The 27,996-nt window shown below is 38.6% G+C and overlaps 2 protein-coding genes across 3 annotated transcripts in view; one reads left to right on the top strand and one right to left on the bottom strand.

The window, feature by feature from the left end:
- The window catches only part of stx8 (syntaxin 8), a 58,531-nt gene extending 55,803 nt beyond the window's left edge, over positions 1-2,728 (top strand). Inside the window, exon 8 of the mRNA XM_041982070.1 lies at positions 1,177-2,728. Coding sequence (XP_041838004.1) covers positions 1,177-1,241 — 65 coding nt within the window. The 3' untranslated portion in view covers positions 1,242-2,728. The remainder of the gene's footprint in view (positions 1-1,176) is intronic.
- Positions 2,729-5,259: 2,531 nt separating this feature from the next.
- ntn1a (netrin 1a) overlaps positions 5,260-27,996 on the bottom strand; it is a 76,376-nt gene continuing 53,639 nt past the window's right edge. Inside the window, exons 4-7 of one of the 2 annotated variants that reach the window (XM_041982056.1) lie at positions 24,561-24,710; positions 22,859-22,915; positions 12,064-12,138; positions 5,260-5,918 (exon numbers count right to left, since the gene is read on the bottom strand). In XM_041982056.1, coding sequence (XP_041837990.1) covers positions 5,590-5,918; positions 12,064-12,138; positions 22,859-22,915; positions 24,561-24,710 — 611 coding nt within the window. In that variant the 3' untranslated portion in view covers positions 5,260-5,589. The remainder of the gene's footprint in view (positions 5,919-12,063; positions 12,139-22,858; positions 22,916-24,560; positions 24,711-27,996) is intronic. The other variant, XM_041982057.1, reaches the window with a different exon arrangement.

Below are 27,996 nucleotides of genomic sequence, written 5' to 3'. Positions count from 1 at the left end.
GACTGTAATAAAAACTGTAATATTTTCAGTTCCTCAGGGTAAAGCACTTTGATGAAGTGTGAGTGAGCTTTTGCACATTTTTCTCCGCTGCCATAGTATCAGTGAAAACAATGATTATCCTCTGAAGACAGAATCAGAAACATATGCCCATCACAGACGCGCAATCTGTGGCAATAAAGCTTTTGTGACCACTGAACGCATGTAAATGGCATTAAGTCATCAAGAGAATACTGGTGCTCTCCTGCGAGGGGATGGGCACATTGTTCTCGTGTTAGATCAAGGGTTTTAAAAATTAGTCGTGAGGTATGTGGACTTCGTGCCTCTTCTAAATGGGATGAACTTCCCTCCTTCTCTGAGTCTGTCTCAAATCAGGGTTTCTCTGCTGCATGACGGTTACCATTTCAGCTTTTTAGTTAATGTTTTTTGTTGTGCTATAAAGGTTTTATTACAAAGGATTATCACAAAGTAAGATCACAAAATGTCAGCATGAGAGGCTGACCTCATCTAAATGAACTTCAGATCTCTGATTCTCAAGTGATACGCTGCTACATGATCTCGGCAGAAACATTTCTGTGCAGTGAAGTCAGTTGAGACACTCTAGCAACTTAGAAATTACCGAACTCTATGGTATATATATATATATATATATATATATATATATATATATATATATATATATATATATATATATATATATATTTGGAAAAGAAAATGTCTTTCAACAACATCTTGCCTGTTACACTTAAATATTACATTTTTATATAAATTTCATTTATGTATTTAAAAAAATTTATTTGAACATATTTCTAATATACAATAAAATTATATATATATATATATATATATATATATATATATATATATATATAGTATAAAGAGAGAGAATTTAATCAAATATTGGATTTTATTTATAAAATATTCAAGGCTGTCAAAAAAACAACATGTTAACAGCAGTAACTAATTTATGTAATTAATTATGTTAAAATTTTTAAGGCATGCGGCGAGGCATCGAGGTGTCTAAAGGCAACATGGAACAGCTGGCTGGCTCTGTGGATTGGACCCTCTGGCGGCCCACTTTTGGCCCCTGGGCCATATGTTTGAAACACCTATGGTAGATGAAGTTTTAAGTTGTAACAGGATTTGGCTTCATCCATTTTTTTCTCTTTCTCCTCACAGGGATGCTGGTGGTGATTGTCCTGCTTCTGATCGCCATCATAGTGGTCGCCGTGTGGCCGGTGTAGCCGACGACGCTTGAAGGACAATCATGGATTTGCGTTGGACTGCTGTAATACCAGTGTTTGGGCAGAAAACTACTTAAAAACCAGACACAGACTCTCATTTAAAAGCTGTCTCTCATTAACCCTTCTGGTTACTGGACCTGACTGTCTGACAATGGAAATGTGAAATGAAGACTCGGTTATTTAGATGCACAGATTTGTTTTTATACCTAAGTCATCAGTAAAGCGTGCTGGTGACATTTTCTGCGTGTGTGTAAATCATCTTCTTTAATGGTTGTTCATTAAAATAATTAATCATCAAAATGTTAAGTTATTTGGCAGTTTGTAAGTAATTTGAAAAATATTTTTAGCCAGGCCTGTAGGGAATGTTGACCTAACTGTAGGACCTCCCGCAGGAAGCAGGAGCTTTCCTCTCATAAGTCTGTCTGTGGTCGTCTTGAGGTTTACATTGGGTACAGTAACTCTGCAAGCTTTGCAATATTCACACTCACTTATATTTACCCATGCATTGCTGTAGCAGCTGTAATGCTATAATTTTGTTTGGATTTTATAATGTTTATAGAAGCGCTTGTAGCCAAAACAAACAGCTCGACTGTGTTACTAACATGGCTCTTTTCCTTCCTTGTAAATCAATTCCGCTTGTAATTTCTCATAAATGACATTTCCATTTAATAGCCACTGGATTCCTGTCTGTCTGCGTTTACACCGTACTCTGTTTGCTTGTCTCTCTGGAGGACCGGAGTGTTTTTAACATGTCTTTTTTTGCTGGGGTGGACCTTTAGTGCACTAGTAGCTTGTTCATACTTTCCATTATGAAATCCTCATAATATTTTTCCTGCTGGACTTGAATCGACCACCAGTAAAATGGAGAAAAACTGGTTATATGCCACAAATAAATGAATAAAAAAATACAATTCAAGGCAACAGAGGCTTTTTTCCCAATGTAACAAGAGTTTATTTCAACTGAAAATCTGAATTTAGTTCTACCAAGTTGGTGTGTTCAGTAGTTTTTTTTTCCTTCTTTAAAATCAATGATCTAAACAACCACAAACAAGTAAAAATAAAAAAAGTTGAAGACAATAAAATCCACAATGTCTTGTGTCATTAAATATATTCATATATAATAACCATAATATATTAGTAGGCATTGTAAAACAACATTGCTAAAAGTCTTTGCAATGGTGACGAAAACATTTACAATTCATAGTATGGACACAAAGCATCGCTTTGACGTGTGTTTATGGCGTTTCATCTGGAAGCTTGTCGAACCATTGCTCCAAAGACAGATGTAAAATTTACAGCATGAGGCTACAGAGACGACAGACGTGTGATTACAGGTTACAATGTGCCAAAAAATAAAAAGAAATACATCAAAAACAGTGTAGGTTTAACTAACAGAGGGCAGGAGTTTACTGTACATTTCATCTGTTTGATGAAGCCACTAGCATGTAGAGTTTTTAGCTGGATGAAATAGTTAAAATATTTCTGATTAGAAAAATTAAACTTAAAATCAAGGAAAATTTGGAGGTACTGCAGCTCATCATTAATCTAACAGTTGAATCCAGATAATATTGGTCTCTCATTTTCACATTTCCATCTAGGAAGACATTAATGACATCCCTGGAAACACAAGCTGGTTTGAGATGGTGAAAACTAATTTGTCTTTGTCTTTACTAAAAAATTTGCTTTTTCATTGTTTTGTGAGAAAACAAGTAGTCGTTTACAGCTGTTCAGAAACACTTTTCTCTTTGTGTTTTAAAAATTACCCAAATGATGATGATTCTTTGGGTTTTTCATGAACCTGAGCTGTGTTTTTACCATCCAAATCCTAACCAAACAGCATACAAACTGGTTTGAATCAGATGGGCTTCAAGTGATTTTGTCCTTGTAAAAGTGAAAAGAATTAACGTGGCAGGTCAATGGCAGCCTGCAGCTCCTCACCGGTCACTTGGTATCCTTTTTACTGGATGTACATTTGTGCATTTTGTTTGCAAAAGACTGAAGATATTTATCTGCAGTCTTATAATACTGTAGAAAGTATCTGAGTTTATTAAAAGATTCTGTGAGGTGCATTTCAAGAGAAAATCTGAGTTAACCCCTATTAAGGTCCTCTAAGCTTAATTATTCTTTGCTACTGGGATTCATCGCTGTGCTTTTCATTGTTTGCTCCTAAGTGTAAGCTTTCAGATCCAGGCCTAGGTCAGTTAAATATTTAATTTCCTCCATTATCTTATTTATTTTAGTATTTTTTTTTCAAGAGCCAGCATGACTGAATTCATGTTTTAAAGAATCACATAATTGTCTGTGTTGCAATTGTGAAAGTTTATATGCACTATATTTTTTATATATTCCAACGAGAAGACATGGTACCTGCTGCTGCAGTACTGTACTTTGCAAACTATTTAAAGTTTTCTGAATATTAATGTAAGCATGTCACACGCCTCTGCTCCTCAAGTCGATTGTTAAAACTGCTGGTTTTCTGAAGTAAAGGCTGGAAAAAAGAATCACAGTAAGTACTGAAAGTATAATCAGTGTTTTGTAATGCACTCCCACTCATTTAAAAAAAAAAAAGAAAAGAAAAAGCAAATGTAAAAAGCACCTTAGTTAACTGAACATTTAAGTATCAAATGGGAAGCATTTATATGCAGGTTTATGTAGATATTTGAGGAGGGGTGTCAGGTAGGAAGTTAAAAACTATGCTCAAAGTCGACTAGAGATTTGCATGGAAACATGCTGCATGTGTTAAAAGATGCTTGAAGCATATAAGGCTGAGAACTTTTATTGTGAAGTTGGGCTCTTAAACAGTCAGATTTTTCTGTGCAGTAATTTTTTGGGCAGGTTTTAAATCACATCATTTTCATGACATTGTATATAAGGTAAGCAAAGTGTATTTAACGCCTCACACTGATACAATAAAAAAAAAAGACCTGCTGCCATGCTTTCGACCTGGATTGGCAACTAGTTCGCTAACCGTTCTGCTTTCATCACAGATATTTTATTTTTACAGAATGTGGGCAGTCTACTTAAATTTAAGATGAATAATGACAAAAAGAGATCCTGGATTAATTTTCTAGTGTGACGCTGAATTTAATAGTTTTAGGAGTAACTATGGTGAGTATATGCTTAAAGGAGAGTCGAGGATTACCACCAACACTCGTCTTAAATTTTCCCATTTTCCCGAGAGAAGCTGGGATTTATGGGTGCTCCGATACAAGATTTGGACATGTGACGGGGGTTTCTTCTGCTGCTCTGATGTTTCTTGCTGGTTGAATCTTTCCAGAATACCCACCATGACAATGTATGTTAAACAATTTTAACAATATTATATAAAGTAATCCACAGTTGGAAGTTGGTCAAAATCTTAATATCTACAGTCTGTCTGTGATTACACATCTAAGAAATTAGCTTTGGATAAAATTAACTTTAGTGGCTCATTTAAGCTAATCTGAGATCTTTCAGTCAGGGTTCTCAGGGGACACACTTACATTTTTATATGGTTTTGAGACCCAATTTGATTTGCTCTGTGACTGAGTATTTCACATTTAGCTTAGTGGTTACATTTTTCTGTGATGTGCTAAAAAATGCTGATTTTTCTGCTTTATATAGACTTAAGGTACAATTTAAAAATGCATCTGTTCATTCTGTCTGTTCTCTTTGTTCCTTTTCTACCAATTGCATATTCTAAATGTCCAATAGTCCTGGCTGATAAAAATGCAAGGTGACAGATTTATAGTTAGAAAAAGGCCAATCATGGTATGCATGTGTGTGGCTAAACAATATGTCAGCTAGCACAGATCTTGGTAAAATATTCCTACCTCAGTCAGATGAGTTAGAACTTTTGATTAAACAGACTATACTTTTAACAAGAAAGAAAACTTAAACGTTTAGCAAAGGCAACATTGCAGCTGTAATTAAGTGGCTTTTTGTCATTTTTGCACCATCATAGAATGTCCATATAATTAGAACATACAATATAATGATTTCATACTGGGATTAAAAAAATGAAAACAACAACAAAAAAAAAAAAACAAAAAAGACAAAAAACAAATGTTATATACTGGTAATAGGTGCAAATTCGGCAAATCCACGAGAAAGACGAATCTCGATAAAAATAAACCATAAAAACAAATCTGCAAGGTGAGCTCCTTCAACAAAAGTTCACTAGAAAAAAAAATCATCCTAAATAATTCTCTTCATGCTTCTACACAAAAAAGCAGCGACATAAATGGTCTCCTCCGTCCGAGGTCCTCTGTCTCTCTCACCTCTTTTTAAATTTTTTTTTTTCCTAATAACCTGCTCAGCTTTACTCTTGAATTCCTCTCCCTCTCCAGCATTCCCTCCATCTTTCCACTTATGGCTTCTTGCACTTGCCTTTCTTCTCACGCTGCTGGAACTTCCTGAGCCTGCGTGCCCATGTGTCCCTCCACTGGATAACCAGGCTGCCTTTGTCGGCCACCACGCCGCTCTGGCCTGGGGAGTCCTCATCGTTCCCCAGCAGCAGGTACTTCTTCCCAGGCTTGATCTTGGGACACTTGCAGGCCACATCTTTGGCTCGAACCCACAAAAGCTGGTCTCCGCGTCGGATGCGGCTCTCTCCCTGCTTGTAGACCGAGATGATGTTGACGGTGAATTTCCACCATTCGCCGGCTTTGTCTGCTTTCAGGATGTGCACCTGGACAGCTGTAGTGTGACAAAAAGATTCAGGTGAAATTTACAGGATTTCAACAGACATGTAAGCTAACATCTGAGTGAGAAATTTTCTTTGCTTGAATGACTAAAATTGTATTGAGAACTGAACCTGCCATAATGAAAAATAGATGAGGAAATAAAAAATTTATTTCCTAATGTTGTTAAAAAGTTAACTCTGTGACAAAGAACCAAGACAGAGCCAGTAAGTTTTCTGTCGATTTAGTGAGAGCTGATTGGTTGACACTGATTCTTGTAGGAGACCAATCATGCTTTAGGCCAAGGTTAGAAACGCCCACCTCATTAGCATACACTGGATGGAAACGTAGGAAAAGTAAAAATGTTGAAGAGAGGGTAAATATATGTACATTAGGAAAGGTGGAAAAGTAAAAATAAATTAATAAATGTGGAAAAAAATAGTATTTGTAGAAATAAAAAAGGAACACGGAAAAAATAAAATAATATGGAAACAAAAAATCGATGTGAGAATGTAAAAAAGGCACAAAAATAATAAAGTACTGTGGAAATAAATGTTGAAATATAAATAAAGTAAGTAAAATAGATGAATAAATAGATATATCAATGGAAAATCACATTTTTTTATTTATTATGGCAGGTTTGGTACTCCATATAATAGTGTCCAGATATTCGTTTTTGCTTTGCTTACTTGCTTTTTATCTCCTTCAGCAGAAGATACACAGGGTTTACCTTTGCTCTTTTTTTAAATAATAATGAATTAGAATGCTACATCTTTACTATGAATCCATTATTAGTTCACTCCTTACTCATACTTGGTGGTGGTGCATAAGCAGACTGACAGAAACTGGGCAACCAATTCACACCAACGGGCTTCATACAGCGGCGATGCCAACACTGGGGGTAAAAGGGGGTGAAGTGTCTTGCCCAAGGACATAGCGGAAGATTGACCTGGGGAGTGGGATTTAAACCGCCACCCTTCTAGTCTTTGGACGACCTGCTCTACCACCAAGGAAAGGAAGTAATACTGCCGTACAATTCCTTGAAACACCAACACTTGCTCTGTTCATCTAGTCATTTCAGTCTAAGTTGTTTTCATGCAGTATAGCTGGGATTCATGACATGCCAAGTAATATGAGCGAACGTGAAATGTGAGTTTACATCATTGTTTGGCAACTTTCATAACAGATGTCACAGTGTGCTGACAGATTCTCAGAACAATGGAGGATCTAACCGTATTCAGACTTTTATGTATTAATTTTAAAAGAAAGACTGTAATTGGCACATAAAAAAAACCCAAAATAAAACAAAACAAATCAATAAATGATCATGAAATTCTTAATAAATGGGGACCCATAAACTACAAACACCTATTAAAAAAAAAAAGAAAAAAAATATTCTACTGTACATACTATTGTAGTTTAATTAATGTTTTTGTACAAAGTGGAAGAGGCTGGTCTTATGGTCCACCCATCACATCAAGCTCCACATGCACTTTGTCCATTACTACTGACACAGCAGGGTGATTTGTAATCTGATTAGGATGCAGGGTAGAGCTCTTAGAGCTGTTAGCTGGATAGACATGTGGTGATATTACAGGAGGAATAAACTGATGCAGTCCTCAGAGAGTGAACAACCTCTCATGGATCCCATCCTAGCATGTATCAATATGTATTATATTGACCAGATCTCTGTTAAGTTCCATTATGGTTCTCCTGTACTTACAGCCCGGCTTTTTAAAGGAACCATCTTGTGAAAGGGTCATTGGTTTCACCTTTAGGAAAGAGCTAATGGAGCTGAACATCTTGGCAGTATAAAGAAGAAAATTCAGTATTCAGCGCAGGTTTTGCATCCTAAATGAAGAATCACTGACTTGGAATTCACTGACATGCTCATTACTTTTACAGGTTTTAAATTGAAAGTAGCATGCTTGAGAAAGCAACATGTCCCATGGGACTGATAATGAGCTGTCACTCTCTTGAAGTCAGGTAAAATCAATCAATCCCATATGAAATACTGCAGCTAGTAAACATGTTTTTACAGAGAAAAAGTGAGCTGCGCTAGCTCTTGCAGTCCTAACTGTAGCGTCCTTATTACAAATTGGCATGTGTAAATGAGTCCTGTGTTACCATTAATGCCAGTTTGAACTGGAACCAATAAATACCCATAACTATCTCCCAATTTGGGTCAAGGGTTTAAACTCCCATTTCTGCTTTTATGACAAAGGTAAAAAAACAAAACAAAACAAAACAAAAAGAACTAGCAGTTTTAGCATGCAAAAAAAAACCCATTTTTTTTTCTTTTTTGAATGTTGCTCATTTGTGATGTTTTGCTTTGCTGGGTAGTATGTCTTATACCACAAACACTGGTTTAAACAGCCTAAATAATGTTGGGAATGTGTGCAGTGGGAACCTTTTTCACTGCTGCACCACTGCACATGCATCCAGCTGAGCAGATGTGTTATTGGAGATGCTGAATGGGGAAAACTGACAGAGAAAGTTCAGCTACACCTACACTGTGGAACCAGTGTAGGTGTCATCTGTGAAGGACACTGCTTCACTTGCTGGTTTTAAATCATCTCTTAAAACTTTTTTTTTTTCTTTTTGGCTTTTAATGCAGTATGAGATGTTGACTTTTACTATTTTCTTCTTATTTATTTTAATTGTTTTAAAAATAAGTACATATGGATATGTAATGTATGTACAGATGCTTAAGTGCTACATAACATTTTTGTGAGATAACACAAAAAAGGAGCTGTATCTGTGACATGGAGATATTTTGGTTTCAAAGAAACACTATTAAGCTTTGACAGATTTTCTCAGTGAAGCGCCTCCTAATGGCGGCTAATTCGGCCTCCATCTTTCATCCTTACTCTACTCTGAGCATTCTCCAGTCAGTAAAAGTTTCATGTTGACTCTTGTCTTATCTCTTGCCCTGTCACTTTCTCTCTTCCCCTGATAATCAGCCACAGTGCATGTTCAAAACAGCCAGTGTGTTGATATCCAGTTGCTAGCGCATGATGTTGTGCATAAAGCGGAATTCAGCAGTAAAGTGATGCAGCATCCTCAAAGTAAATGTTGTGAAGTGCCGTTTCTCAGCCATGGGATGCTGTATGAGAACAACTGCTCCAGGAATTTACATAATAAATGTTACTGTGTCGTCAAAATGAGTCAAACACATATTTTTAAGTCAGATGGTTACATAGTTCTACTTTAAAAGGTTGAATGTGGACCAAACAACTTTTTCCTGAAGATGTTGGGCTAAATTTGTCACCAGAGGCTGCAACATGAGCAATTTGATGCCCCTCCTTTAGCTGCAAACATGCTTCGGAGTACGAAGAAAGCGACACACTAAGATCGGTACCCTTCACATCCTCTGGTAAAACTGGAAAAAAGTGGACAACACTCAAGTGAGATGTCACTTCTAGATGTTTGTTAAACCGCGATAACAAACTCTATAATTAATGTAGCCAAAATCAGGGTTCTGATAAGTACTGTGGAGAGAGATAGATTTAGAGCTTTGATCAAAACACTGCGGACATTAAAATGTTTTTTTTTTTTTTTTTTTGTACAATGTACAGTTTTCATGACATTGTAAACGACTTATCCAATGCAGTAATTCTTCTCTCAATCAGTGCAAAATGTGGTTAACAACCAGTCATGCATGGAAAAAGAAATGAATCAAATACAGTGAAATTGGTATAAATTTGAAAAATACTGCAATGTACAATTTTGGTCATACCACCCAGCACTACCTTTACTGGACTTTTTAAAATTATGCTTAAAAATTGCTGCTTAGTTGAGTTGATGCCATGAGATTAAATCTCATTTAAACATATTTTTCAATTGCACTTAAAAGCCAAATCTTACAGGGTTTTTTGACCAGTATAAAAGTGTCTTCTTTTTCAAATGTATTAACAGTGAAGAACTCCAATGATGTCACTGCTCCTTCCTAAAAATATGCTTCTGGTTTCTTGGTATTTTTCTATACTTTAGTGCAATGAAACTAGTACAATTGAACACATTTTTAGTATTTGTTGGGAAGGTTTAGGTAAACTGGGGCAGACAGGAAGACTAGATAGGTCTTTAGACTCTCATCTCCTAAAGCAACCTAATTTAATTGTGACATTTTTCTTTCAATAAAAAGTTATTTATTGTATATTAAGTAGTGATTCATTTGTATTTTTGTTTAAACCTGTTGCAGAATTGCAGCTGTAAAAGGATAATTCCCAGATTCTCAAGTATGCTTGTTTATCTGGATCAACTAGCTGATCATTTTCATAAAGTTGCATTTAGGCCTTTATGACTTTATGAGGGCAGTAAGCTCAACTGGGTTGACCTGAAAGTGACCCCTGCAGCTACTTTCATCCACCAGCTGCCACCACGTGTTGTTACGTTTGTGTTTGGACAACAATCATTAAATGCCTGGAGTAGTTAGACCCAGGATTTTGCAAATATCAGACACTTTCATCCCTCCCTGCCCTCAGCTCACAGCTTGTAAGCGTCTGTGTGTGAACTACAGAAGCTTGTAGCATCGTTTCCCGGCGCAGCACGGAGCCCAACTCCCTGCTGATCTTTTCAAAACAGTCGAAAGTGATGCTTCTCCCGAGCCAAATTCTGTAGATTTATATCCTGTCTGACTTTTGATCAGCTTTGCTAATTTATGGTAAACCCTTCGCAGGGTTCTTGTTATGTTCTGAGTCTTGAATATGCTGTTGCAGATTGCACTGACATTCAGCACAAAGCAGATTAACACAGAGGACGATGTAGCACCAAAAGGTGCAAAGATGCATTAAATTAAATGTTTTAACAATTATCCATTTGTAAATATCTTTATGCTTCAGTTTGAACAGAAACACATTATATTGTGAGAATCTTGTACAATAATGTAACAAGAAAATAAAAAAGAAACCCTCCCTATTGTAGTTTTCTTATGTTGCACTCATCCTCATGTTTGAGTTGTCTCATGTTTAAGCAACACAAGCTGGTCTTTTTCCTTAAAAAAGCCAAAAATGTTCTGTATCTACTTCTTACTTCTGTTTGCCTTTTGTTTGATATTATCTTAGCCATCACTACCAGCATGTCCCTGACACTTCACACACAACACATGCCAAACTGGCTTGGAAGTTCTCCTAAATTCACGTGTTTATCTTAAAAACATGAGGGCACTCAGTCTTGCGTTGAATGATGATTTTCACCATCGGGACAGTAAGATGCCTCTTGCTGTTATCATTTAGATTTATGTAGCTGTTGATATATGTTTTCATAATAAAAATGATTGTTTTCTATCTAGATTTAAGATAACATTTGACTTCATTTTGAAACATTCCCTCCACATCACCTGCATGTAAAAAGAGTCCTATAGCTGACTTTTTCATGCAGGGACTAGAACATATTGCAGAATCGAGGATTTTCTCACGAAACCAAGAGTAAGGTAGGCATTGGTGGAAGAGGAGGTGTCTATAAGCTGACCCCTTAACTCCTCCAAATCCCTGCAGAACAAAGCCCGGACCTGTCCATCAAACTGCTGAAGTATGCTGCAGGACGCCGCTGCTTGGTTGACCAGCTCTGCAGCCGGACTTCAATCAGGGGAGGGGACGTGGGGACGGGAAGAGGGGAGAGGTCATACAACTTATCCACACCTTGAATGGCGTGGTGGACGGATGGTCGCAGGAATGCTGTGGTTGTGGGGGAAGTGGGGTGCCTTAATAAGGATCTCTTGAAGGGAACCCACTGTGTCATTGCTTCTTCAGAGATAACCCATCCCATACACACCTCTGTCTAATTCTAAATCCTGCCCTTTCTCTTGAGCCTCCTTTATGTCCTTCTGTTTGTCTTCTCTCTTGTCTTTTGTTTGACCCATTTTCTCTGTCATCAGAGAGCTGGAGTAACACATGAATAAAGTGCCTCCCATGTAAACTGTAGGAGCTCCTACAAAGCATGCTGGACCTGGGGTGTACGGGATGTAAGGTCTCCTGAGTCTCACAGCAAACATAACTCACAGATCAGTGTATTAAAACTTTCACAGAGGTCATAGTTTCTTATTTTACCCTGCAGACTGATAAACATGTTTATTTGGAGCCAGTTCAGTGAAAAAGTCATGCAGGGTTCTTCCATTACATTAAATGCTCAGTCATTAAATAGTTAGTGTGTCGTTGACTCACCATAATCTTTCTTGCAGTACTTCTTCATGTTGATTTTCAGTTTGCCTTTCGATGCTTTGCAGTAAGAGTCACAGTCTGCAAGAAAAAGCAAAGACCCACTACAATCAGAGGGAGAAAAAGAAATTCACTACATTAAGTATTTACATATAATATGGCTGCAATATGCCACATGATGACAAGTGTTTTGTGAACGTGGGGGGAAATAATCAAAAACATACAATCAATGGCAGAATATATATATATATATATACACACACACACATTTGCACATTCAACATGAGTCCACACATGTTGTCTTTTTTGCTAGAGTTATATGAAATAAACTGGGAAAAATAAAAGTGTTGTAAATGTGCTGTGTTTAAATGTAACATGTTAAAAAAATAAGTAATTTAAATGAAAAATTCTTGTAACAAAGTGTAGAAAATGTTTGTAATCATGTCAGCTTTTATTAATTAATTGCCAACCTTGTTTTTTTTTTCTTTTTCTTTTTAAGGCATAAACAGTCTAAATCAGCTTTAAGGGTCTACTTAAAATAAAAAAAAATTACAATGGTCGTTTTGGTGCTGTGGTTGACACACACCTTTCTGCTTTAACTGTGTTATGTAACATGACTGTTTCAGCATCAATGATGACACAACTTTGTGTGTTGTCTGTTGCCATGGAGGCCCCAGCAGCATCCAACTCCAGCCTCACCATGTGTGATGGTCTTATCAGTGCAGCAGTAATTTTGGAGGACTACAAATGACTGTTGCCATCTACCCACTCATTTTTTGTCTGACTGTGGGAATGAGTCAAGCTTACACGGACCACCCTACACCCACTCTACCCCCACCTTCATCCTAACCAAATCTCACCTCGCTTGTCACCTCTGTGCCCCGACCTTTTGAAAAACTGACACAAAAAAAACCCAAACTAACCCAAGGATCACTTCAAGGCCCCACTGAGGACCGTGACAAGCATTAGCATTTATTGCAGCGTGGACAGCAGGAATATGCAGCTATTTGAGGGAGTGGAAGGGGGGATGATGAAGGGGGTCAATGCCACACAAAGGAAGGTCAGGAAGGGAAAATTAGCCATCCATAAAGCATCAGGAGGAGGACCCCTTTGGAAAAGGGTGGGGGTGGGGGGTTCCACTCACTCACTCTGGGGTTTTGAACAAATAAATAGCTCACGCAGGCTGATGGGCTGCCCAAATTGAATCACAGCACTTTGCTGAAGGGAAGATGTCAGACACATGGCTGTATGTATGAATACTGAGTGTGGGGAGTAAGCAATGTAACCTTAACCTTTAAAACTGCACTAGATCACCAGCATCCCCAACCGTTGTCGCTTGCATTGTCAACAGTTTCTCAGGAACCATAGTGTGTAATTCAGTGGGCTGAATTGTGATCTGTAGTTTAATGTTTAGGAGACATTTTCCAGGCATTTATATCCCATTCAGGAGGTTCACAATCCAGCCGCAAATTGTAGTGTTCATTCAGAGACTCTATATCAGGGATCACCAACTCCAGACCTCTTAAGCCAGTGTCCTGCAGGTTTGCACTGCGTCCCTGCTGCAACACACCTGGTTCATATAAAATAGTTTTCCCATAGCTTGTTGTCAAGGTCTGAACCAGCCTCTTAACAAATTATCATTTGAGTCAGGTGTGCAGCAGCATAGATATACTGAAAATCAGCAGGACACTGGCTTTTTGCTGATGTTTAGAGTTGGTGAGTCCTGCTTTACATGCTAAATCCACTAAAGCGGGGTACACACTTAAAGATTATCGGGCTGTTTTTTTCCCGATTTTGCCCCTTCCCGACCAAGGATGTCAAACACCCGATTATCCTAAGTCTTATAAGATTTTCCAATCAAATTATGATTTGGTCTGAGGTGTGTGAAGAGCAAATTGTCCCAACAATCAGCTCCGAAACAGGTGGTGGCCGACGATTGCAAGTTGGGTTAAACTCGTTCAATATTTATGACCAAAAATCTTCACACATGTGGGGAAAGCCGACGACTCCTGAGTCGTGACTCTGTGGATTATGATGTGGAATGGAAGTCTGTGTTCAAGCTGTCTCCAGTCTGTTACTTTTTTTGAGTTCTGGATATTTCTATTAACAATAGTTGCAAGACCACCATCATTACTTCATCATGTATGTCCTCTGCCATGTTGGGTGTTGTGTTTTCCGGTTGTTCTTCTTCTTTGTTTTTTCGGTTGTTGCTATGTTTCTTCTTTTTCGTTCTTGTTAGGTCACTTTTCTGGCTCGGTTTATATTATATAAATTAGATAATATGGTTGTCTGAAAAGAACAAAAAATGGTTCTCTATGAATGGAATAAAGCCAAGAAGACATTTTTTCATGTATGGTGATGCCAAAAATAATTTGCTGATTTGGACTTGTTTTTGTGAGGATATCAGGTAAATAAATAGAGTAAAAACATGTAAATAGCAAAACCACCGGACAGAAAAAGAGTAAATATGTAAATAGTTACTGTTTTGTATTTGTTTCAGTGTCAATATTTTTTCTCCCGAAGTCCAAGAATTGAGAGAATGACATGCGGTTGAGAAAAGGTTTGGTCACTGTGGATCTGTGTTATTTCTAGAAAGTACTGTTAGTAATAAATCCTGTGTTGTTTTTTTATGGTTAGCCTTTATGGTGTTATATCTATTGATACATTTTACATAATTTTAGCTTCATACTCTAACAACTGAAGCGCCCCTGAAAAAAGACAATGTCTGTTTGACTGTGCTTACAAGAGTTGAGGTTCTACATGAAATTTTACATAAAAAAAAAAAAAAATAGGCAGACCAAAAATAGCAAGTCATGGCTATTGGCTTTTAAATGTTAATAACAATATTATAAGAAAAAGAAAAAGAAAAGAAAAAGAGATGCTTTGATTAAAATATTTCCTTATGAGAGAATTTGGGCCTTGATTAAGGCAGTACGGTTTGGGAAGTGTGTACTCTGCTGATTACAAAGAAAAGAACACAATGTGAACGGAAAACTAAGCCGAAAGTCTGTGCTGAAGATATGCACATGCACAAAATATTGTGTAAGCACATGCATTGAAGATAATTGCTATCACTGCTGCATGTCTAAATAGATCTGTGAGTTTATGCTCTTGGTTTAGGGTGAGTAACAATAAACTTATGCCACCATCTGCTTTACAAGCTCCAGCAATCAAGAAATACGGAGTCAGTAATGACCTCATACAGTGATGAAGCTGCTATTCACTTGCAATAAATGACACAATAGTCTGATGTTGGGCCTTAACAGAAGGGCAAAAAACACACTTGTCTTCAAGCATTGTTTGTTTTGGTGTATTTCTTCAAGTTGTAACAGAAAAGTATGTGCAAATTGTTTTCTTGTGTTGGGTTAGTGGATGAGGGTCTGGAGCTTTCAGGCAGCCTGAATATGAACAAACATCATTAATGTGAGCACATCTCTCCTCCCCTTTATCCTCCATTTCAAGGAGGTTGTCAGGAGAACATCATGACAAGGAAAATGCACCAAAAAAAAGGGAAGGAGGTGGGAGAATGGATTCTGGTATAGAGCAAAGGGGTGAAGAGTTTGACAAAAAAAAGAGGGAAGATAAGTAAAATCTAGCTGTGGTGTGGGTTGAAGAGGAAGATGCATTGAAGTTAAATTATGTAAAATCCCCACATCAGCAAACCCGCTCCAAAGCTGATAGCCTAAAGTTCTAGTTAGAGAGGACAGAAAGCTGGTGCTGGTGCTAGTAAATAGGGAAAGTAGCAAAAATAGGCAAAGCAAATGAACAGAGGAGTCTATATGAGCTGGACCTGATTACCATGTAAATGATCGAAGTAGAGGCTGAGGAAAGGAAGCTTTGTTTTCTCATAACCCCCCCTTGATGCCATCATGATACTTCCCTTTGATAGCCTTTCGTTCCCCATTAGTGTACCCCTGAGACACAGCTCAAGGCCCCGCTGAGAGCGCCGCGAGACCCCTATTTAGGGCCAGGCAGTCCCCTACCGTGAGGACAAATGTTCCCTTTGTGTGCACGTTACAAGCAGAAGTGGAAGCAGTCTTGTAGTCCTGAGCTAAAATGTGCTTTGCGTGTTCAGAGTAGATGTAGTTACTACAGCGCTTTGTGTCGTGCCTTTCAGAGCACTGAGAAGTTTGTAACTGAGAGGTAGACCTTTGCCCCCTCTATCAAAGTACCGTATGGCCCTTTAAACCAGCCGTTTACACTGAAGCTGTTTTGAGTCAGCACATCGCACATCATAGCTGCAAGTGTTTGAGTACTTTACAAGGCTGCAGATAGGAGTGATAACTAGAAGCACACAGAGAGTGCAGACCTCCTCCAAACCACAGGGTCACTCATCTGAATAAAGCCCCAAAAGGCCCAACAGCCCACCCAGTTACCAACACCATGCCAACACTATCTATTTCCATCATCAGGATAGATGCCACATCTTATTTAGAATCCTTGACCCTGGAAAGATATCCTTAGACATCAAGGTGAAGCAAATGGCTATAACAAAACCATTAATACAGCCAGCCACCATTATTAAGCTTATTTCCAAGACCTGTCTTACAGGTTAAATGACATGATCTGTAGGATTTCTCTTAAAAAACATTATCAGACAAATTTAGGACTCTCTATCGCTATATATATATATATATATATATATATATATATATATATATATATATATGTACTGTCGTCAGTGGATTTGCTCAAAGCACTCTGGACAGCTGAAAGAAATTTATTGTGACTAGTTGGCAGACTTCAGTCATAGCTCATGACAGGGTGTAAAAGAGTCCTAAATCATTGACCCCTGCTAGACTCTCGCTTATGTTCAGAGTATAGCACCTGAATTAGCCTTTGGAGGGTGGCAAGACTCAAGCCAAGCTTTCAGTAGGAGCACACTTCACTATCCTCTCACCATATGTACAACAACCTCATTCCAACACAAAGATTTTCCACTTTCACATCTTGTTTGGGATCGTTATTTGTGCCATTGTCTTCCCCTTGAGCTATATGCTTGTCATCAGTTCAGCCTCCTAGCGACTTACAGAATATGTTGAAGATGACTTGTTTCAATTAAGATTTGGATCATGGGTCCACTTGCATCTTGAATAGCTGTACAGATGTATGAGGTGCCATATAGGACAGAATGCATTTTTTACTCTCACACACACCTCTGAAATCATGCACATACTACTATAATTATTTGGACATACACATAAAATTAGCTCTCACATACATACAAGAGCAACGTCTTGTATGTAAACTAATGAAAATTCACAAATACAACTAAAACCCCATGCACCTACATACAAGACACTCTATACCCATTTGAACAGGTGATTTGGGCTGTATGTGAGAGGTTTCATGTGTATGTGTAAGCTGATCATATTATAAATAAGAAGTTATGCATGTGTATGCAGAGAGTACATGTGCGAATTCTATATCAGACCTGATAGTAAAACGTGCAACATAACATGATTTGTTGCAACAATTCAGTGGACAGATGATTATGATATTGTTAAGTAATGTTAAAATACTAATTAAATATTAATGACTACTGCCACTTCACTGAATCTACTTTATTTACATGGCTAGCCATCTCCTTTCTTCCTTATATGGCTTATTTCTGTTTGGCAGAACAACTCATGCTGCATTACTGCCACCTACTGGACGTTACGTTACATACAAATGATTTTAATACTATATGCATGATTTCAGAGTTAAAAATGCATTCTGTCCTACACGCACCTCATATAGATCAATAAAGAATATCATTGTAACATTTTCTTTAATCTAAAAGATACTCTTTAAAATTTCCTCTATGACACTTGTTTTTTCTTATGGAAGACCTGCCAATAGAAGGATGGATTTAGCTTTATAAGACTAGTCTAAACATTCAGCACTACTCTGGGAGATGTTTGATTCCATATACAGTATGATATGATATGTATGTCACAGATTATTTGAAAACCAAGACAAGGTTTTGGTAGTCAAAGTTTCAAAACTCACCACCATTAAATTAAAAAGACAGAGATGCACACATAGTGGCTCTGCACGCAAGATACAAACATGGCCACAGAGGCAGGGGCAGTCTCAGAGGTACCAGAGCGGTGAAACAAGGAGGTGTAAATGATGCCTCCGGGAGGAGGGCTTTCTCTTTCACCCAGACTGATTGAGAAACAAATTGCAGCAAATAAAGCATGTAATTAGATTATAGAGCCCAGTGTGCTGCCATCCACTGTTCTCCTCTGCTCCTCACTGGGCTACTCACATTAGAGCTGGAAGGTTGGATCCTGTCCAGCAAAGACAGAGAGAGAAAGGAGGAAAGAAAGAGAAGAAGCCCCCTCCTCCCTCTTTTCTCACTGTATTGTCACTGAGTAAAAGATGGTTTGTTTTCAGCAAGCAACAGGCTGTAAAAAGGCTGTTCTTTTTCTTGACCTGATTTGAGATTTTACTTTGGGGTAGTGTGCAATCAGTCCTGATGAGCTAGGTCATCCTGCATTATTGTAAATCTTGAGTCTCAGATAGGTCATTGGGGACTCCTGTTGATTATCACTAAAAGATTAGACACAAAGAGAGGAAATAACCCAACCCACGAGGGTTTTAAGAAGAAAAAGTGCTAGTGTATACAAAGGTTCTATATTCATGACAGTTTAACGATGTGTTCTTCAATCTTGGCCACCCTTATTACGGATTATGTCCCAAACTATTTATTCTGTCAAAATTTTACTCAAGTTGGCGTAGAAATAACATCCCACACTAAAGCGCAGTGGAGTCTGAGAGAACTGTACAGGGTGTGTGAAGCAAGACTCATGTCCGAAAAATCCAAGGAGGGGTCTACCACAGATTCTGATCACTCCCAGCTTAAGACACGACACACATATAATGCATTAAACTGAACCTAGTTACCCTTATGAGCATCATCGTCATCATTCTAAGTCTCCATCTCCTCATCATCATTAGTTAGTTTCACATCCTGTGTATTCTGACAAGCCCAAGCGGCCACCACAGGTCATCAGCAGTTAATCTCCTCCACATTTTGTTGCCATGCAGACGTCTCTGTCATGACCCGTGGGAGTGGCGACTCACACCATCCATGACCTACCAGCACAATGTGTGTTTTGTCTGGGCCGCACCACTGGCGCTATTCTCCATGCATTCCAGCCCTCCGTGTGGTCGACAGGGGGAGAGCCCTGCTGCAGGAGACAAATTAATATCCACTCCATCTTCCCCCTTACCCTCCTTTCACTCGCTCCTCCATACACCGTCCCAACTCACCAACCCCATTCCCCTTTTTCAAGTGAGGTGCAACAAGACACCTGCCTCACTTTTTTTTTCCTCCAACATTTTTGGCTAGTTAAACTCTGTTTGATCCATTTTTTTCTACACCCCTCAATACACCTCTTTCCTTACCTTATTTCTTCTCCTTACCTTATTTTCGTTGCTTCTTATGGTATTAGGACTTTTTGTTTTGGTCTTGTTCCCTCCCCATCCTTGCGTTTCATTGCACATTGTACGAGATCACCACTAACCCCTGCTCACTGCTCAGGCAATGCTGAGGGGACTTCTAAGGGGCACAAGGGAACTTCTAAAAGAATTCCTCTTTTAGGAACATCCATCAAACTTCCCCAATTTTCCATGTGTTACACCACTCATCCAATAACCTGATATATCATTGACTCCTAATGTAATTTTAGCACCACTAGCTAACACTATCAAGACTAGCTAAACTAGTCAAACTGTGATTAGCTTAGCTTATTAATTAGGTACTTTTAATGTTAACTATAGCTAGTTGGTAACTTGATTTAGTAAACCACATCAGTAATGTTAATTTCTATTGAAACATAGATGTAAACTGCTAAAAAAACTTTTTTTTTTCCCCCTTTCTTTTAATTATTATAAAAAGCACCACTAGCTAACATTAGCTTTTATCATTTCAGTTGTCCTGAGGAATTTTGGACAGAAATGACAAAGTTTTTCCGAACAGCAAACTCGTAAGTTTCAGAGGAGCTCAAGATTCTAGATTTAAAGATGGCTGCGCCCAGTACCACTTGCGTCCATTTTTGTCTTTATTAAAATTATTTATAATATATTTTGTGTGTGAACAGCAGCGAGTTGTTATCGACATTCTTGAATGAGAAAAATTGCATGAAGATGTGTGGTTTATTATATCAGCAAAATTGGCTGCTCTTCTCATGGTGCCCATTGTGATTTTCTAGTTTTGTATGGAATTTCATGAATTGGCTGTTTTGGAGGCGGCTCAGTTGGTGCAACTGGAACGCCTTCTACCTGGTAATGAGGTCACCTACTCTCGACTGCTTGGATTTCCGAGATAACTGGAGCGCACCATTAGTTCCACAGCTAAGCTAGCCAAACCAAGATTAGCTTAGCTAGCTAACTGGCTCGTTTTGATGTTAGCAGTAACTTGACTTATAAAATCACATCAGTAATATTAATGGCTATTAACACATAACGCATGTGTAAATTAATAACAAAACCATTATTTAAATAACAATCCCTGTGTTTTTATTGTTTCTTTTTCTGTTAGAAGTGAAGCTCACTACAATGATAGAGGGGACATCTCTATTCATCTTATTGCGGGGTAGATGTTGTTTAGATTTTCAATACAGATCACAGAACTGAGTGTTTTTACAGTCTGGATGTACTTTAACAAAGTTGAAAACTGGACAGCCCACTCCCCCACCCCCTCTTTTGTGTACTGTTAAGGTGCTGATACGGATATAAAATTCTTTATAGCCTCAGTGATTAAATATTGTTGAAAACTCCTTTGAATTAGCTGTTTTTCGGTTGTAAAGCCATAAGCAAAAATCCAGACTGTTTTTATCAAAAGTGTAGAAATGAAAGCAACAGAAAAAAGTTTAATACTCCACACACTCACGACACATCTGTTAGCAATCACTAACTAGGTGATATCATAGCTGTTGGAATACCAGGCCAAGCAGAGGTGGGTTTGTTGTATGACCCTCTGAAGAAGGTTTGTGGGTAACGCTTGCATCCTCTGGGCCTCCAATCTCAGAGGGGTCAATGGGACCCCAGGTTATGCAGAATGTCTATCAGGATGATGCACCTTACAGAGCCATGGCTATTATACATGGGAAATACAATTCTCAAAACTTTGAGCCATGGTAATACTGCGTGTGGCATTACAGCCCAATTCAGATATTAGCATTAGCCTACTCCTGCTAAATGATTACATCAATGGGATATAGAAAGAGGAGTTTTAATCCTTAATCAGGTTGTAATTGCAGATATAGACTATTTATTAAAAACAACAATAAAACCCACATAAATATACAAAACTCTCTTCTTTGATTGAGTTGTCTTCTGGTTTACTTTGCATTCATTTAAATCATACATAAAATTCCTCTCCCACTTAACCGAAATTTTTCTACACCCCAAAAGTAGACGGATTCCTGACAAGGGGGCCCAGAGAAGCCCCACATATTCCAGCGTTGCACCACCCACAGTGTTATTTGAAGACAAAGCGTGAAACAGAGGGAGACGAAGGAGGTGGAAAAGAGTGAAAAGAGACTTAAACAGAAAAGAAAAGAGGTGGAGGAGGGTTGGAGAATAGCGTTATCCTGACTGTGCTGTCAATCGTTTGCTGTGCAGGGAACATTCGGGACCTCAGAGGGTCCAACAACAGCTGCAGTAGCCTCTTGCACAAAACTCACACATACGTGTATTCTGGGCCTCCAGCAACTTCACGAGAGACGCAGAAGAAAAACGGTGCAAGCCAGATGACTACACTTTTTCCACTATGAGTTTGAAAGAGCGAGAACAAAAAACAGCGTAAAACTTATTTTGTTCAAACAAATGAATAAATATATAAATAAATAAGTTAAATAAAAAAGTAAGTTTATTAATCCCTTACTCTTTACCCACAAATCCTTCCAAACTTTTGAATTATATAAGGAGACTAAATCCAGTATAGTTCACTTAGTTAATCATATTTCAATAAGAATCCAGATTTATTTTTTCTTTTTTTATTAAATATTTTTAGATAATATAAATATTATTTCCTCTAAATAAAATTGTGTTGGTACAGTTCGTGTTCCTGTTTGATAGCATGATTACTCAAATAGATATGGACTGATTGAGATATTGCTCAATTTAGAAATGATAAACTTTCAATCTCAGTCTGGATCTGGAGCCAGGCATTTTTTTTAATCAGCCTTGGAAGAGGTGCAGTCTTGGATCGCTCTCATTCTCTAATGTAGTTGCACTGTTGCTGTAGCATCTGATATACTGCGGTTAATCCTGGTGTCAAATCCCCTCTGCAAATAAATGTTTAAACCCACAATTAAATAGAAATCATCTGGTGCAGTGAATGAGAAAAGTAAGATGGAATCTTTTGCTAAATTATAAGATCTAGGTCCATCTATCAGTGCTTCACTGCACCCGAGAAGTAAAGACTGGAAAAGACTGAGTTTGGAAAGATGAAATATTATCAAATCAAACAAACGACACGGTCCCAGTGCCATTCACGATACCAACACCCCACTGTGCCGCAGTTAGCCTGATTAATTGTGAAAGTGTGAGAGATTAAAGGAGGCACATCTCAAAGTTGCTGCTAATGGATTTAATATTCATGAACCACATAATAAGGAGGGGAAAGACAAGTGGGATCCAATTTATCCTGCAGTCTGTTTTTACTCAAGTGGAAAAATATTGGAATGAGGAGTGGAACTGAAGTGGAGAAAAATTTCATATCCATTAATTTAAATTTCAACAACATCCTCCACATCTCTGCTTAGAGAAAAATGTTCTTTGGAAGTGAAAGTTTGACTCTCACCTGATGGCTCCTCTGTGCTGCTGGATGCTGGAGTTGTAGGAGGAGAAACTGGAATCTCTACTCCAAGAAAAAACAAGAAACAGAAAGAAAGATCAGTTTCATTAACATGTGCATCTATACTGTACACATGTATCAGTCTTTGAGCGCATGGTACACACATATGTACAGTTAATGACAAAGAATAAAGACAGGAAAAAAAAAAAAACTTTGACAACAATCTGGTCATAATTCTGACAAAATGTTGGTGTTTAAGTAATTAACACATTTTTTTAACAGCAAACTTGTAAGTTAGCTGCTCTGTTTTATGTACAGCAAATATTGTTCTTTCAGAGATTTATTTCAAACCTCCACCTCTGACACTAAGCTAGTTTCCACTTCAGTTTTTTTGCTTGCATGTAAAAGGTGAGCAGAATTTCCAAGATTTTTGATAATAAAACCCTCCACTTGCATGAGCAGCTTCTGCTTGACATTAATAGATCTTTGTTGCTTCTCCTTCCCCCAAATCTTTGCACCCTCATCTATCACATATCCGTCTGCTGGCTCCTTCACCACCTCTTCGCTTTTAATCCATAACTACTGTTTGTTTAGATTCCTTGTGTCATTGGTAGTAGTCATGAGTGGGCATGTTATCCTCCCCTCTTGTGTCTTAATGTAGCAGAAAATAACAAAACTCTTAGCAGTTTGGACATCCAAAAGACTTGATTCTCTCAGCCCTCCTTCTTTCTCTGTTGTACTCAAAAGTGGGAAGAAAGTTGACACATAGTAAAAAAAAAAAAAAAAAAACATGTGTGGAGAATGGGCCTCTTATCTCCAAAAGGAACAGGATCTGCAACAGAAGATATAACACACATGATGGCTTTTTGTTGCTATAGGCAGGCGGGAGAGAGGAGCCTCATCAAAAAGCACCAAGAGGACACCACAGAGACGTGTCAAACACACATGCAGAAAAAAGAGGTGGACACGCTGAGGGAAGAGGTGTGTGACAGTGGTGGTTTTGTGCACGAGGAAGGGGGAAGAAAGAATCAAGTCTTTTTTTAATCACGTACAATCTGATTTTCACAGGTAGGGCTGAGGAATCCTGCCTCCAACTTCAAATATTTTTGCCCACATGTGAGAATCTGTGAAAGGCCATTGTTAACCGTTTAATGACAAGAAAACAACTGATGCCAAAATGATGCTGCCTGTTGCCACGACATTTTCATATAATGAGCTTAGCTCTCATAATTTGCTTGTGCAGATTAACTGCTGACAACACTAGAAAGATATAATAGAGCGCTGTTATGACAAGCAATCATTTGCTGTGATTTTTATGAGTTTGACATCTTATTTTTGATTCCCAGAAATGGCAAAGGAAGCAGTTAAAATCTGTTTTGTTAAAGAAAAAGAGCCAAACTCAGGTTATAATTTGGCTTGATATTTAAATTGATAATGAGACTAACAAATTTGCAATGTCATACACTTTGGGGTTTGGAGCTGCTGGTGTTAACTGAACTTAGATTTAGTGAAATAAACTGAGTTAACCCTCAAAGTTCATGTTTAATGGTGCAGATTTGCTGGTGAGAAAACCAACAGTTGGTCACTACGTACTTGTCTGGGTGTTGCACATGTGTAATCACTACACTCCCTCACAAAGGTGTGCAAAGAGATCTGGCAACATTGTCCTACAGTTAGGCAGATAGTATTAAAGATCAGTTCCACGTACTTATGCAGGGGGCAATGGGCGAGCGGCTCTGCTGGAAGCCTTTAGCACAGCGGTTGCACGTGATACCAGTCACGCCATCTTTACAGGGACATTGTCCTGTGGTTTGGTTACAGGTTTTGCCAGCAGCACCCACGGGATGGCAATCACATGCTGTGAGGAAACAGAGGAAGAAAGAGAGGCACAGTGAGTGGTGGCACGCACACACACATATATGTGGGGAAATATAAACATATACTATCTAAAGAGAGTGTAAGAGGGTACGCAGCAGTGGTGGTGAGAGACAGGTGGAGGCGTGCACACAAAGACAGCACATACTCAGGTCTCAAACAACAACACAACACTCCTTGTAAAACCAGTCACTTCATGGATGAAAAAGTGACACATCCTCCAGGTCTGCAGGTATTTGGATGTAATTTGTTGTAGCTGCTACAGTTACAGAATATGCAGTCAGAATCATTGTGAAGCACAAATCTGCCTGTTTGAGATTGGCATGTGTTCTGGTTACTGGAGCTCAGTGGGACCACAGCTGGTATGTGTGAGGTATAGAAAAAAGCTCATGCATGTTTACCAAATGATAAAATAATGGGGGATAATCCTAATAGGCTGTTTCTGATTAATGTCAGGCTTTGAATGTGAGCCCAAAATGTCTTTCACACTTCCTCCCAAACTGGGGGGTCTATCAAACACATATGCCCGAGGAATGCAATCATTTTTCAATTGCTCACTTAATTCATTTCGCAGCTAAACCCCGTCAGGTTCAAATCAGCGTTGAAAAATAGCTGTCTGAGCGTTGTTTCTTTTCATCTATTTTTGGAATATGAATAACTCTTATTCTTTGTCCTCCTCAAAGTCTGCAGCATAAATTCAGACCAGAACTGGCTCACTAATCCATCATCATTTTCACCTACATAGCCAAAAACATTTGTCACCAAACTCTCAACACTCACTTCCTCACACTGTAAGCGCCTTATTTTCTGTTTATTTCCAGGAAAACCTGTGATGTTTTAAGGTTCAGCCTCACGGGTGACATTTTCTTCTGTTCTCTGTCACATGTCACTCTGAAAACCTTCAAAGACACAACTCAATTGATGTACTTTGAGGTTTGTGGAGGTATTTAGTGGTTTGGCCTGTGATTCTCCTTTTAACTGTTCAGCCCACGTACAGAATTATAGCCTCAAAAACAATGTGTTCATTCCATCCCGTTGCATTGAAATTAGTCTATAATATATATTAATATCGAAATACATGAATAGTGAAGCTTCCGCACATCATTAAAATCCCAGGATTCTTATGTGGTACTGGTGGGAATTGGACTATGTAACCTAACCAAGAACACCAGATGTTATATAATTGCTCATGTGCGAATTAAATGAATCTTAAGAAAATTACAGTGTCATTTAAAAGTTTGTTATCTTCATCTATGCTTTAACCCAGCGCAGTGATACGGCTGTTATTCAATCAGGCCGTCTAACAGATGAGCTTGCGAGGAGATCAGCATGACAGCGTGCCTGGGGAAAGTCCTGTTGTAAAGCAGAAATATAAGAAGCTATCTGCTCTCTTTAGGATTGACCTCTGCACTTGGAAGCATCATAGTTGTTTGTGAGATCTTCTGACAAGTGGCTAGAACCCGATTCTATCCTCCTGATGAAGTTTTGTCCCAGCAGCCAGCTCCTCTCTATCAATCTCTCTTTTATCTCTATTGCTTGTTTCCTGTGCTGCAGCTTCTGTTGCTGCTCTTATCAGTCCTTTCTTTGTGTGTGAGCACGTCTTATCAGACGCAGAAAGCCTCCTTAAGAGTGTGTGCCTTACTAGAATCTACATCAGACCCATCTGTCACCGCTTCCATTACATTTAGTTATAGGAACAGCACATGCACACACACACAAACCCACACACATGCTCTCAGGAAGCTCTCTAAACAGCATGGAGGCCAGTCCGGCACATCTTCAGGCCTGTAAATTTGAGGAGGATGTCAGAGAAGTTTGAGGCACGGGAGGGCAGAGAGAGTTTGTGGTTGGAGCTTCAGAGAACTGAGGTTATATTTTTTAAGAGCATGTGCCCAGAACAGCGGCGCAGAGCCTCAAGGCTGCTAGTAAATCAAGGTGAAGAGCACATGGTGCACAGGTGGGGAACACTTCTCCTCCTCCTCCTCCTCCTCCTTCTTCACATTGAGTCCTTTTCACTGACTCGAAAGCTGACTGTCTCGCCGTCCTGTCGGATGACAAATGGGCCAACTCTGTGCTGGATGACACACCTGTTGACTAAAAGTGTGACTCACTCCAGAGGTGTGAGTAAGCATTTTAAGTGTGTGTCCACTTAAACAGTTAAGTGGCTGTGTGCTCTGCTTCATGACTTCTCCAGATGACTCAGGGAGATACAGGGGACAGCTTTTTTTCCCATCTCAGCACTTCCAGCGAGGAAAACTGCAGGGACACTTGTGATAAGAAGCTGTTATTTGTCTACAGTGGAAGCTGCAGGCTTTTTTCCACTGAAACAAATCTGCTTCTGACAGATTAGTCATGTTTAACTGTAACTTAGAAAAGCTTCTGCAGCCAGGAGTTGCATTTAAAAGCATGAAGAATGCTGTCATATTATGGAAAGAGGATGGGGAGGATGAGGAGATAGAGACATTTCCAAAGCCGGGCGGTCGGGTCTGGGTCTGAGATTGCACAATGTAAGAGTTTTGATCTCTGCCTATCGTTTACCATAAAGCTGGTGTTTGAAGTCTGAACTCCACCCCCTCTTGTTGGTCTGTGCCAGTAAGAATAATTTGTTGGCCCTGGAGTGCAGCCAATCTGCCCAAGTCTGTGTTCTATTATAATTAGATTTCTGTTCCTCCTCCAGCATCCTCGGCGTGTAAAGAAAGAAAATGATGTGTGTTATTGTACTTTACATAAACAGCTTTCAAAATTACGCTTTTAACAAACAGGGAGTGTTTCATTGATAAGAATAATTGGCTACAAGAGCCGTGTTGGCCACTGAGAGAGCTCAAAATGTTGGACAAGAGCATATTTTGTGAGTGATGTTTATGATTTGCAACATGTTACATACACGTGTTATCCTAATTGAAAACATGTCGATATCACAGCAAACCCGCTTTAGATAAAAAGCTAAAAGTGAAGTCACGAAAAGCAAAAAAACCTTTATTGTGTGGCTTTAAAAACATAAAAAATATGTGTTAGTGGATGACATATGCTGAGGAAGGGGAAGATGGTTTGGTGCATTATTCTGATTGAAACCGACTATCCCTCAATTACACTCTGATTGTCGTCTGTATGCAAAATATGTTCCTCATCATCCCTGTAATCATATGACGCTCGATGTTTGGATTTGAAGGCTTCGAAGATTTGAATTCCGTCCATGAGTCACAGAACTAATGCCAACATGCTTGGACTACATGTACATGTTATTAACTTTAGATACTTTGAGGAGGTCT

Source organism: Melanotaenia boesemani, chromosome 4 (genome assembly GCF_017639745.1).
Source record: "Melanotaenia boesemani isolate fMelBoe1 chromosome 4, fMelBoe1.pri, whole genome shotgun sequence".
NCBI lineage: Eukaryota > Metazoa > Chordata > Actinopteri > Atheriniformes > Melanotaeniidae > Melanotaenia > Melanotaenia boesemani.
Note: the sequence above shows the minus strand (reverse complement) of the source record. Positions and strands in the feature narration are given on the sequence as shown.